Below are 14312 nucleotides of genomic sequence, written 5' to 3'. Positions count from 1 at the left end.
CAGTCTAAAATGTATCTAAATTAGGTATGCATAAAATGGAGCCTTGGGGTGACATGGAGGAGTGAATCACCCCCTCTCTGTCAGGTTAGCATTCTCTGACGATGCCAGCCACAGATGCTGGCAAAACGTCAGGAATAAACTCTTATAGAACATGGCCAGATAGCTCGAAAAACCCACAGAAAACTACAAAAGCTTTACTTTGTATCTAAGGCCTGTTACAGACAGCCAAAATAAAGCTGCTTCGAGTCACAGTGGAGGTATGGTGTTTCAATGATGCAAGAATCCAGAAGCCACACCAAAGCCACGCTCCAGTCATTAGGGCTGGAGCGTGGCTTTGGTGCGATTTCTGGACTCTTAGGACGCATGCATCATTGAAACACCATATCTCCACTGTGACTCGAAGCAGCTTTATTTTGGCTGTCTGTTAACAGGCCTAAGTCTTTATTCAAAATGATTAAAATGATTTTTTTTCACCCTTTCACATGAAAACAGAAATTCTTATAGTTTTTTGTGGGTTTTTCGGGCTATGTGGCCATGTTCTAGCAGAGTTTCTTTCTGACGTTTCGCCAGCATATGTGGCTGGCATCTTCAGAGAAATTCTTATATTTGCATGAAACTCATATCATATAAAATAAAATATTCTGCAGTTCACAAAAAACATTATTGCAGATTTTCTTCAAAATAAAGGAGTTTATAACTTCTCAACAAAGAAACAGAATGGAAAACCATGTACTATTGTGAATACAAAAGGTCAGATGGATAAGTGTGGCTTTTAGGGTGATCCAAAAGAAGTTTTACTTTCTTGTAACCCATCAGCAAATCCTCAAGCTAAATATACTGTAATCATGCCAGTGATTAGTTACTGCTCAGTCTCCTGTCTCCAGCCCGGAAATTAGACTGCAAGAAACCCAGATAGCTGAACAAGCAGTCACGCTTTATCACAGCACTAAGTTTGGGAGGCCAACCTGAAGGAAAGCTACATGTGTTCTATATTATGAAGAAAATGCCTAATTTAAATTACCTTAATTTGCAGAACTATGAAAGCTCTGAATTTAAAATAAAATAACATAAATGTTAGCTTTATAATTTCTTTGAGGCTAGAGTCAAAAGTCACTTACCAAGCGGTAAGCCCCATCTAACACAGCAGCTTACTTGTGTGAAAACATGGAAAGGATTGTATTGTATAAATAGTTACACAATATATGCAAGGAATGTTTGGAAACTTTGACTACAAAATGCATGTTTTCAAATTATGAAATACTGCTAAATAGTCAGGCTATAAAAGAGGGTAATAACATGATTGTTTTGCTGTTTATCAACCAGTGCTTACTTTGTAAAATGCAGAACAAATTGCTGGTTGGACAATTATACTTTATCTCATAGTTTTATTTTTGTGTATTTTAATAAAGTTACAAAGAGCCAACATGGTGAAGTGGTTTGGGCATTGGACAAGGACTTGGGAGACTAGGGTTCAAATGCCTACTCAGCCATGAAAACCCACTAGGTGAACTTGGGCAGGTCAAACTCCCAACCTTGGAGGAAGACAGAGGCAACTCGGTTGAACAAACCTTGCCAGGAAAACTGCAGGACAGCGGCACCATAATTCAGAAAGACTTGCAGGCACACAATAACAACCATAATTAAAATTACAATCCTAGAAATCAGAGCAGTCCATCATCTAGGATGGGAATACCCAATTTGGAGGAAGTGCCCCCTTCTCAGACCACAAGCTGCTTGTTTCTAGGGGCATGCTGATAAGCAAACATGGACTTCACAATTAGATTTACTGCACAATTAGATTTACTTCTTGGTATATGCAAAAGATATAGAACCGTGCCAGCTAAAGAGAAATACAACAGTGACAATTTGCTTTCTTGTTCAGTTACTATTACTTTAACAGCAGTAGTGCCACTAATATGGCAGAAGTCATCTAACCCTACTGATATATGTTTGTTCCCATCTTCTTTGAAGGAATTAAATACAGAAGTTCCAATGCAATCTACATTTGCAGGATTGGTGGGTAAGTTCCAAACATGTTGTTGCCTGTCAATGAGCATGAATATTTCTATCTACTTTGGGTAAAAACATGTGGTGAAATTTATCCATAGAAGGGAAACTGAGTGAAAAGGAGTCTCCCTTGTCATTTAGGTATGAATCCTAGGTTCTAGACTCCACTGAACCAAGATTAAAAACCCACAAGATTTGGAGATGAACTAGAGAAACTATCAGGTAAAATAAGACAAAGGCAATGGGAGAATAAGACAGAGTAGAGTTAATGGCAGGAGACATTAGATATCTAATGTTTCAAAATGAAGACTGGCCAAAATAAGGGACAGACTAGTGCCAAAGAGAAAATTAGGAGAAGACAGGAGCAGAAGGATGGAATAGCATTCCCCAGAGTAATCTAGGATGCTCTCATTCCCACTTGCCCTGGAAGACATCACTTTATCCAGGAAGACAAAACAGTATTTTTCAGCTGGGACAACATCTTCAGTCTTATGGAGTCAGCAAGACTTGGTTGCTACTTTGCACACATATGTGCACATTCACATCCCCACAAACACACACACCATTTCATATTAGTGGCTCCTTACTACGGTCTATAAATTATTTATTATTTTCCTTAAACTCCCAACACTAGACACTTGTATACTAGTTGGTACATAATTTATCAGTTGTTTCAAGAAACTACAGCGGGCCCTCAGTATCCCCAGGGGTTTGATTCCAGGACTCTCCAAGGATACAAAAAAGCTTGGATGTTCAGGTCAGTATTAAAAATTAAAAATTATCTATGTTTGAGTACAGCCGAGCTGAGAAGCATTCCCAGGGCAGCAGCAGGGACTGCGGCAACATGCATCCTTCCTGCTTTGGCTGCAGTGATTCTGGGGTGAAGCAGATGAGCATGAAGGAGTGATCTCCGGCCTCTCCATACATAATCGTTCTGGAACTGTGGCAACCACATGGCCCACTCCCAAAGCAGGCCACCACCACGCAGGGACGTAGCCAGGATTTTAGGAAGGGGGGGTCCAGACTAAGTGCCACCATTATAATGGGCCTTGGGTGTGGCGGCGCAGCAGCACGCACCATTCATTTTTCTAATGGAAGGGGGGTTCTGGACCCCAAGAACCCCCCCCCTTGGCTACATCCCTGCACCACGGTCCCAAACAGGCCACCTGCTCACTTTAGGTGGCCCTAGAGTGGCTTCTGGCTAAACACCACACCTTTGAAGTGGCCGGAAGTCACTCTATTTGGTCCATCTGTTTTGGGCCTCTGTTGTTTCCTTCAAAAAGGCAGAAGCAGCATCTGGTATGTTCCCAACAGGAAGCAGGAAGAATATGTGCCTGGCTCAGAGACTGCTGTCTCCACCACCTCCCCACTACTTTGGCTGATGGAAGTCAATCCCACCACAAATCCTCAGAGAGATTTTAAACTCCTTCCTCACTCTCTTTCTACCACCAAGCAGCAGCATGAATTTAAACCCCTTTCCTGACAATTCACCTCACAGGACAGTGACAGAGAGGCAAAGAGGCAGCAGAAGGAGTGGAGCAAGGGAGGAAAGGGGTTTAAATTTTGGTGCAACTGACATCCATCAGTCGAGGGGTGGGGTGGAGGGTCGGCAGCAAGCCCCAAGCACTAGGCACATGTTCTTCCTGCTGGGTCTGGGAGCATGCAAGCCACTGCTTCTGCTTTTAGAAGGAAAGAGCAGAATTGCCACAGCAGAAGCAGGAAGAATGCATCTCTGGTGTATTCTTGCCACCACAGCCTCCTCTACTCCCTTAGGACCACATTTCACCCTGGTTGTAGTCAGTCACAGGTAAAAAAAATATTTTTAGATGCTTCTTCATTTCAATTTGCAGTTGCTCAAACCCACGGATACTGAACCCCCAGATACCGAGTGCCCATTGTGCAAAGAAAAGTAAAATTGGCAATAGGCTGTTGATCCAAACACACAATACTATGGGTCCTTCAGTCATTGCTGTTCACATACACTAACAAAGTACTGTTTCAGTGCTAGTCAAAAGAATTCTGGATCCTAACATTTAATATCTAAAAAAAATTGGATTAATCTGTATGATTAACCTAGTGGTTTGGGCATATGACTCTAGAGACCAGGATTCAAATCCCTGCTGAGCCATGGAAACCCATTGGGTGACCTTGGACAAGTCACATTCTCTCAGCCTCAGAGGTAGGCAAAGTCAACCCCTTGTGAACAAATCTGGCCAAGGAAACCCCATAATAGGTTCACCTTAGGGTCATCATAAGTTAGAAACAACTTGAAGGCACATAACAACAACAACGGTTTGACTTTATACTTCAGAAATAGTGGAACTGATCCCTCCACACTAAAAGATTTCTGAAATTTCCATATGGATTAATTTAAACACTATGTAACAAAATAATGCACAACGCAGAACATGAGAAGCAACCCACTGACTGGAATTTGAGGAGGAGGAGAAGGAGGATTTTATTTATTTATATCCAGCCTTTCTCCCAATATAGGGTCTCAAGACATCTAACAGCATATTTAGGAAGGATCTTAAAACCTTCCTATTCCAACAGGCATTCCCCGAATAAATATCCTGTGGGCCTCCCTCCTCTTCCGTGGCCAAGAGGTTGGGCTATGGGGTTTTTGTTTGTTGTTTGTTTTTAACCATGTAACTATGTATTTTTGTACATTTTATTTAGCTGTAAGCCGCCCTGATCGTAGGAAGGGCGGCATATAAATAAAAATTTTATTTATTTATTTATTATTATATTTAAAACAGTACAAATTAAAAATGATACAAAAGCATTAATAAGATATTAATAAAAAGTTTAAAAACAATTAAACAATTTAGAAAGTTAAAAAGATTATGCACTAAAATATCAAAATCTATTAAAAACTAGATACAAACCTTAACATTTGAACTGCACAGTATTTAACCTTTTCAAACCTGTTCAGTTTGAAAAATCCTGACAGCACATTTTTTTTTACATTTTACAATTTAGTCTAAGAACACCACCTGTATATCAAATGTAAAATTTCTACTCATGCGTTTCTTCTTATATTATATTACAGTCCCTAGCATTACAGCATTTAAATGTTACTGAAGCCTCCTCCAGTTTTTAATTCTTACCTCTTTCACACTGTGGGCCTGTGAAACCATATACACATGCACAACGATTAGGTCCAATGCATCGGCCACCATTCTGGCATCCATTTTCACAGACAGCTGTGATTTAAATTAGAAGAAAAAACAATTATAATGTATTTACAGAGACTAAAAGAATCCTTTGAAGTCCTTGCAGAGCAAATTAATACTGTAAAACGAGCCCAGTCTAAACCACCATTGTAAGCAAGTAAAACTTGCAATAAGGGTTTTCATTAGTAATTAGCTGTGTGTTTGTCAATGGTTGAGATGGCTTGTCCTTGGGCTTATTACAAATCAACCAAATGATGTGATATATAGCAGAAAGGAAAACAGGGACATTTAATGCAAACAGATTGTAGAGAAACAACTATAGCAAAGACCAAGGCCTGAATTAACCCCAACTAGAACTACCAAAACAATGGACTTTAAGTGCTGATCTACCAAGTTACCATTGGTTCAGTGGGTCTTCTTAAACTGAGGGCCAGAACAGACAGTCCTTTAAAACCATTATCCAGGCAGCTTAGGAGCATGGCATTTATACGCTGCATGCTCCAAAGCTGCCCTGAAGCCAATCATAAAATACCTAGCAAGGAAAGTATCCTGTGGACTACTGGTATTTTAAAATATGCTTTTTCTAAAGCTTAAAAAAAACCTTCCTAGTAACTAGACACAAGATACGTCATTTCCTTTACATAGGAAAATACAAACCGCAGGAGCAAAGTGTATTCTGTAATTTCTTTCAATGGAAAGAAATGTAAATGTAAAAGAATTGCTCTCTAGTGACTATGTGGAAATTAATTTTTCAAACCTGTCTAAAGACAGTATTTCTGTTGCACAATGATAAAAGTGTAAGCTTATTAGCCTGTTATATGAAAACTGTGTCAATTCTTTCAAACAGACATTTCCTTTTATATCCCCTAAGATTTCTGACTGGGCCTCTAAGAAAACAAGTACTTGCATACAGCAGAACCATACAGCAGAACCTCTATATCTAGAAACCTCAGAGGACATGACATTTGTCTACAGTGCCACAATGTCTGGGAATTGAGGAGACAATAGGGAATATGTAGATAGCACAAGGTCACAAGGAATATTCAAAATGAAGAAACTAATGCAAAATCTGCACTGACAAAATTAGAATAAGTGTCCATGGTTTTAGAAAATTGAGAGCCGGGGGTGGGGGGGGGGGGTGGAGGGGGGGGTAGATGTAGTAAATTTCCAGAGCTGAATAAAGTAACATCATTGCTTTCAAATCAATCAAGCATAAATCAAGGTTTATTTATGGCTTTGCTTTATAAAAATTTTAAAATATACCGGTATATATAAACCCAATGAAGCAAAGTATACTGTGTGTATGAAGGTGCAGCAACTTTGCTCTCATGCTTTAATAGTATGGTGAGGTCACTTTGGGGAAATATTACAAATTTGGAAGTTGAAAGAGACATTATTTTGAATTTGCAACTGTCTGTAATCTTTGAGAATTCCTAGGGAACAGGCAAGATAATGATGATGTGAAATATTGCTCCATATTCAAGAAGGGAGAAAAATGTAGTTCCTGTCCAGTGTGATGTCAGTAGGCCAAACAAAATATAAGAATAAATTAACTAGCAAATAGTATCATAGAATAATAGAAATGGAAGAGACCACAAGTGCCATCCATCCTGCCATGCAGGAACTCACAATCAAAGCACTCCCAACAGATGGCCATCCAGCCTCTATTTAAAGACCTCCAAAGAAGAAGACTCCACCACTCTCAGAGAGAGTGTGTTCCACAGTCGAACAGCCCTTACTGTCAGGAAGAGATGATCTGTAGGAATCTAGAAAACTTATCTCCGTTTTTTGATCAAAGTCATTAGTCTGATCATGGAAACAGTGGGGACATAATGCATTTTCAGTAAAACATCTGGCAGAGTTTCTTGATACTGCTGGGTACTGCTACTGTTAGGTAGATCCACTATGGGCCTGTACATCCTCCTCCTAGAGGTCTCAAGTGGAGAGCCACAGGACTCTGTCCTATACCCTTTGCTAGTTATATATTTATAGAGCAGACAAGGAAAGCCACAGAGCATGGGTGAGCAAATGCTAGGAATTGGAGGTGGCATCAGCCCTTTATGCAGCCTGAGAGGTCTGCACCCCTGCCCTAACAAGTTTAAAACTTTGACAACCATAATATCATCCATTCCTCACTGGCTATGTTAGGCAAGAGAGTGATTTTTAAACCAAGATGTAAACTTGAAGCATCAGGAAAGCTATTTTGGGAAGAATTGGGAAGTTCCCAGGAGCTCCAAAATGGTACTGGACGCTGTGTGTAGTTTGTGGGCCTCACTTTTCTCATCTCTGTTTAGATACCTAACACCACAGAAGAAAGAACTAGGATTCAAAAAGATCTTGCTAGGCTGGAAGACAATACTAAAATTAAAGGCTCTATACAGACAGGCCAAAATAAAGCTGCTTCAGGTCAGTTTGGTCAGGTATGGTGTTTCAATGATGCATGCGTCCTAAGAGTCTGGAAGCTGCACCAAAGCTGCACTCCAGTCCTTAGAATTGGAGCGTGGCTTTGGTGTGGCTTCTGGACTCTTAGGACACATGTATCATTTAAACAGTATACCTCCAAAGTGACTCAAAGCAGCTTTATTTTGGCCTGTCTGTATCAGACCAAGATTAAATTAAACAGCAATAATGTAAAGTACTAAATTTAGAAAGATCTAATGAAAGACACAAATTCAGTATATGAACCTTCAGTTCTGGCTGCAACACTTTAAGAAAACTGACATATGAGAGCATTTCCAGAGAGAAAAAAGATCACGATGCTAAAGGCTCTGAATACCAATTCCTATGAGGAAAGGTGGAAAGAACTGGATATATTTAGCTTGGAGAATTTTAAGGGAAGATTTAATTTGCTGTACTTAGAGGCCCTCATGGCAACCCTGTGGATGAGACATCTCCAAGAATCCCTCATCTCCACTGCCTTGCCCAGATCTTGCAAGCCCTCGTCCATAACCCCCTGATCAAGTCTATCCATCTGGTTTGTGGTCTTCCTCTCTTTCTTCTACCCACTACCTTTCCTAGCATTATTGTTTTTGTAGTGATCTGTGCCTTCTCATTATGTGGCCCAAGTGCAATAGTCTCAACTTGATCATCTTAGCTTCCAAGGAGAGCTCTGGTCTGATCAAGAACCCATTTGTTTGTCTTCTTGGCTGTACACAGTATCCTAAGTACTCTTCTCCATCAGCACATTACGAATAAGTTGGTTTTCTTTCTGTCTGCTTCCTTTCCTGCCCAGCTCTTGCATCTGTACATGGTGATGGGGAATACAATGGCCTGAACAATTCTGACTTTAGTGCTCAGTTGTATGTCTTTGCTGTTCAGTATCTTTTCTAGTTCTTTCATAGCTGGCCTTCCCATTCCTAGTCTTCTTATTTCTTGACTACAGTTTCCATTCTGATCAATGCTTGATCCTAAATATGGGGATTCTTTAACTATATCAATTTCCTCATTGTCTAGATTGAATTTGTGTATTTCTTCAGTGGTCATTATTTTTGTTTTGTTTTTATGTCCAGCATCAAACCTGGCTTTGCAGTTTCATCTTTGACCTTCCTTATTAACAGTTCCAATTTCTGAATGTCTTCTGCTGATATTATGGTGTTATCTGCATATCTTCCTCCTATCTTAACTCCTCCTTTTTCTGATTCTGCTTTTCTTATGATGTTTTCAGCATTTAAGTTAAATAAGCAAAGTGATAGGATGCAGCCTTGTCTGACCCTTTTGCGTATTGGGAACCACTCTGTTTCCCCAAATTCTGTTCTGGTGGTGGTCTCTTGTCCTTGATACAGATTCCTCACCAGGACTATCAGACGTACTGGCAAACCCATGTGTTTGAGTATGTTCCACATCTTTTCATAATCGATACCATCAAATGCTTTGATGTAGTTTATGGCGCGTTACAGACCACCCGTTTGGGGTGGCCTGTATCTGGCCCTTTCCCCGCCGGATCGGGGCCTCAGCTGCCACAGCGACAGCCTCTGAGGCCCCGATCCGCCGCTTTCCAGGCCGTGGGGAAGTGGAAAAAGGCCGCTTCCCTGCGGCCTGGAAAGGGGTGTCCTTGGGGCTTCATGCCTCAAGGACACCCGACGGCAGCGGGGACGCGGAGAAAGGGGCCGCTCGGCCCCTTTCTCATTTGTGTCGCTGGTGCAGCCGTGTAAAGACTGCGCCAGTGATGCAAATCGTGGAAGGAGCTCCGAAATGGAGCTCCTTCTGGGGCCGTGGAAAGTGCGCCCCAGGCACCCTCGCACGGCCCCACTACATCACTTCCGCGTCACCCTGTTTGGAGGTGGCGTGGTCGTGACATAGCAATGGCAGCCCCCATGTGGAACGGGCACCGCCATTTTGTACGTCCTGGGGACGTACTATGGTTAGGTGCATGCGTAAAGCACGCACTTTCCCTAACCCTAGTACGTCCCCAGGACGCACTTTATGTCCATGCGGAACGGGCCCATGAAACACATGCTGATTCTTTTTTTTTCTTTTTTTTTTTTGAATTCTTTATAAAATCAGTCCTCAAATACTGAACCCCAAGTGGAAGATGCTACAGGGTGAAGAATTAAAGCCAGTGGCCTAAATGTCACACTAGTATCTAAATGCTAGGACAACAGGACTTCCTACCTTTCCCTTTCCCTTTCCCTTTCCCCTCGTCACTAACAAGCCCTCCATGTCACTAACAAATCTGCTCTAGAAGACTTTCTGGCCCTCCATCAGTAGCTTTAAGCCCACAAAGGGGCTGTTGGGGAGAAGAGGCAATGGCCCCTTCCCAGTTCCACAAAGGAGCACTTTCACCACAGAGGAACCCTACTGAATTTTGATCAATGGGGGAAAAGGGCAGGAAGGCAGATTTCAAATAAACATTAGCATAAACTACCTGTTGTTCAGCAGCACAACAGACTGCCTTGGAGAAGTTCATCTTTATAGCACAATGGAAGCAAAGGTCAGACTACCTTTAAGCAAATGTCAATTCACGATGGTTTACAGAGCCCTAACTAAACAGGGAGTCAAATTAGATGATCTTCCAGTTCTATAGTATTTTTATTCTTTGATTCTGAGAGAAAGACAGAACTACATGGTAGCTAATAAGTGTATGCTTCTAAGCAACATAAAAACAGCCAAGATATCTCATTATGTACATATATCTAAATACAGGTATCCCAAAATAAAATACAAAATACAAAATACAAAACATTTCTGGTCCCAAGCATTTTGGATAAGGGAGACTCAACTTGCAACATTTGAAAGACAGATGGAGCAAGCTTGTTTTCTGCTACTTCAGACACTAGGGAATGGAGCAACAGATACAAACTACATAACAAGAGATTCTGCATCAACATCATGAAGAACTTCCTGACAGTAAGAGCTGTTTGACAGTGGAAGACACTCCCTCGAAATGTGGTGGAGTCTCCTTCTTTGGAGGTTTTTAAACAGAGGCTGGGTGTTTTGATTGTGTATTCCTGCATGGCACGGGGTTGGACATCAATAAGTTATAATTTATTGAGATGGCATGCAAAGTCGTTTTTGAGGGCACGCGAAGGGCAGGGAAGAGGAGGAACAGGTGGCTGTCCTGAGCCTTCAGCTGTTTCCAGAAAGGCAGCTGAAAGACCGAGAGGGTGGTGGGGGGGGAGAAATCCCACTCCTGGAAGTCCCACCTTCAGAAGGTGGAAGTCCCACCTCCAGAAGTCCCATTTCTCCTCCCCCCCCCCCGGAGGTTCCACCCCCGGTGCCAGAATGCCTTTTAGTTTGGGCACTTGATTCCTAAGAGGTTCGCCATCACTGCTATAAAGCAATACATCCTTTTACTTCCTTGCTTATTCAAAGTTCCTATATGAATAAATTATTCCTGAAAGAGGAAATATACCATACTGAAAGAGGTTTATTTTATTTATTTATTTTTGTACATTCAAGCTTTATGCCGCTACAATCAATAAAGATTAGGAGCACATTCAGAAGACCAAATTATTATTGATTAATATTATATCAAGCAATCAATCAATGTTTATTGATTAGTCCTTAGGTCATCTCAAAATAACACAAAAACAAGTAAAGCACGCTATAAAATTCTATACGAGTTCTACAGAAAATTAGAAAGCAGCTAATCATCCACAGAGAGAAAGGTAGCCCAGCTCCATCAGGCCTTGTCTGAAAGAAGAGCCCTCCCCTCCATCCATCATCATCCAGAGGTAGGGTTGCCATTTCACGGTGGTGGGCGGGACTTTCCCGCCCCGCCCCCGCCCCCGCCCCCATTCACGGGTGGCTGCCCGACTCTGAGCTCCCAGGGCTGCTGCCTGCCTTCTATAGAGTGCTGTGCAGTGCAGCATGTTTGGAGCAAGCAGCAGGACGACTGAAACTAGCAGGGGCGGGGTCTGCTGCTCTGCCCTGCCTCTATTGGCCAGCCCTCTGCTTCCTTATTTGGCATGCTCCAACGTCGAAGCAGGGAGGGCTTTGCACTCAGGCAAGCTTCTTTTAGTCCTTCCCCTCTTTCTCGTTCTCTTTCCCCTCCTTCTCTTCTTTTTGTTATTCCGTTTTTTTTCTTCTCCTCCTCTTCCTCCTCTCCTTTTTCTTCCTTTCTTCCCCCCCTCATCTTCTTTTTCTCTTTCTTCCTCTCTCTAAGCCCCCCTCCTCTTCTTCTCAGGGGTCCAGGGCTTCTCAAGGCTTTGCCCTCATTAGAAAAGAAAAAAGGCTTTGGATCTGTCCCATAAATCCCTCCTAAGTTGAGACATACCTGGGAAAAAGAGGGGGTGAGGGGTTTGGGGGGGTTGGAGGGGGCAAGGAAAAGGAGGAAGGGGGGGGGGAAATTGCTAAGAAGGCTTGGGAGTGGGATGCTTTGATCTGGATTCCTGCATGGCAGGGGGTTGGACTGGATGGCCCTTGTGGTCTCTTCCAACTCTATGATTCTATGTAGTTTGCAGTGGCACAAGGGGCTGCCTGTGATCTTGCAAATGGAAATGTAGTTTGCAGTGGCACAAGGGGCTGCCTGTGATCTTGCAAATGGAAATGTAGTTTGCAGTGGCACAAGGGGCTGCCTGTGATCTTGCAAATGGAAATGTAGTTTGCAGTGGCACAAGGGGCTGCCTGTGATCTTGCAAATGGAAATGTAGTTTGTCAGGGATGATGGGAGTTGTAGCTCTTCACCTCTGGCTCGAACTCACCACCTTGTTACGCACCGGCGCTGACCAGTTTTGGCCAGTGGTTAAAGCTTTGCTCTAAAGCAGCAGAGTTACAGAGAATAGGCTGAAGACCCTGACAAACTCTCCAAGCCTTCTCACTCTTGCTTCCACAGAAGTCTTCACACTTCTTCAGGATCCAGCTGGCTCTTGACTCAAGACACCAGACAACTCAGTAGTCTTATATAAAAGATCTACTTTATTCTACTATATACAGCTCCAAAACTATCCAATACAACAATACTCCTCACTACTACTATCCACTACTACCCACAAAATACATTAGGATTCATAGCCATTATTATAGTCCTTGGATCATACCACCCACTCTTGTCAGTATCCACCCAGTGGGCGTGTACATCCACTCTCATTGGTTCTCTTGTTTCTACCCAGAATTAATGATTTCATCATCTCAGCCTTGACCACTTAACAATTCTCAGGTGTGTTCAATTATCCACTTTACATTTCTGTCCTTGGCATTTAGGACTTTGTTAATTCCATTATCTTCTACACCTGTGTGGCTCTTATTTGCTTCTGCTGAGTCATCCTGACTCTCACATACAAGTTTTATTTCATTCACTGTATATCCCATGTTGCTTTTTCCTTAACATAGTTTGCAGTGGCACAAGGGGCTGCCTGTGATCTTGCAAATGGAAATGTAGTTTGCAATGGCACAAGGGGCTGCCTGTGATCTTGCAAATGCTATGCCTGCTTGGGAGTGGGAAATGTAGAATTGGGCGGGGGGGGGGGTGTTTGGCCAGAAAGAGACGTACATTTGAGCCTTCTGTCTAGGAATAATGCCAAAATGTCCTCCATTTTGAGCATGCCTAAGAAACATGCATTTATATTAACATTTAAAAAAAATTATCAATTTTTTCATGTGTCCTCCATTTTTTATAAAAACGTGTCCTACATTTGAAAATGTGGCTCTACATTTGTCCTACATTTGTCCCAGCTTGGAGGTCCTGCCTTATGGCAACCCTATCCAGAGGGAGAGTAAGGCAAGCCAACTCCATCGGGCCTTGCCTGAAAGAAGAAAGCCCTCCCTCCATCCACCATCGAGAGGGAGAGAAGGACAGGCCAGCTCCATTGGGCCTAATCAGAGTAAGAAGCTCTCCCTCCATTCCATCTGCCATGGTCCAGGCCTCAGAGGGAGAGAAGATCTGCTGGACTTTTCCCCTTCCCCATTGTCATTCCCTTCTCCTTTTGTGTCTTGTTTCTTTAGATTGCAAGCCTGAGGGCAGGGAAATGTCTAATTAACAATTTGTAAGCTGCTCTGATAGCCTTTTGGCTGAATTATTATTATTATTATTATTATTATTATTATTATTATTATTATTAAATATAATAAAAGATTAATACTGTATTATATTTATAAGTAGAGTCAAGTCAAATAGAGTCAACTTTAATTGTTCTGCTTCACTGTTAGAGAGCATACTGCAACCATAAAAAAGTCCCAGTATTTTTATAATTTCCTCAAGCAACAGCTAAACGTGATTTGGTCTCAATATTTTTAGGCCACTTCCCAGCTCTAGACTCCCACAATTTATGATCCCGTTTTGAAACCACTCTGTTTTCTTGTGCCAAAACAATGCAGATGTAGGGTGTGCATAAATCATTTAAGATATGAAAAAAGGGGGGAGGCTTTGAAGTGCGCTAGAATTATTACAAAGGGAAACATAAAAATGCACTTGTTATCTCAAGAAATAGTATTCCTTATCAGGGCTCATTAAATTACTTTTCAATCATCTAGGCACAGGATAGTTAACATTGTTCTTATAATATATGATGGGTGAATTGTGGAAAAACACTGTTTTTTAAAGTTTAAGTAGAGCACATTTAAGAAATGATTACATCTTGATAGCCTAAAACAATAATATCTGACTAATGTTAATTTGATTAGTATCTTATATGAGTGGGAAATTCAACAAACCGCTACACAATCCTGTTCACTTTCAAAGTCAGTCAAGTG

The 14312-nt window shown here is 41.8% G+C and overlaps 1 protein-coding gene across 1 annotated transcript in view; it reads right to left on the bottom strand.

Moving 5' to 3' along the window:
- FBN2 (fibrillin 2) overlaps positions 1-14312 on the bottom strand; it is a 217041-nt gene that overhangs the window by 181869 nt on the left and 20860 nt on the right. The window contains exon 5 of the mRNA XM_089491328.1: positions 5118-5213. Coding sequence (XP_089347454.1) covers positions 5118-5213 — 96 coding nt within the window. The remainder of the gene's footprint in view (positions 1-5117; positions 5214-14312) is intronic.

Source organism: Sceloporus occidentalis, unplaced genomic scaffold (genome assembly GCF_023333645.1).
Source record: "Sceloporus occidentalis isolate IW3139 unplaced genomic scaffold, rSceOcc1.0.p SCAF_1, whole genome shotgun sequence".
Lineage (NCBI taxonomy): Eukaryota > Metazoa > Chordata > Lepidosauria > Squamata > Phrynosomatidae > Sceloporus > Sceloporus occidentalis.
This window is presented reverse-complemented; position numbering and strand designations above follow the sequence as displayed.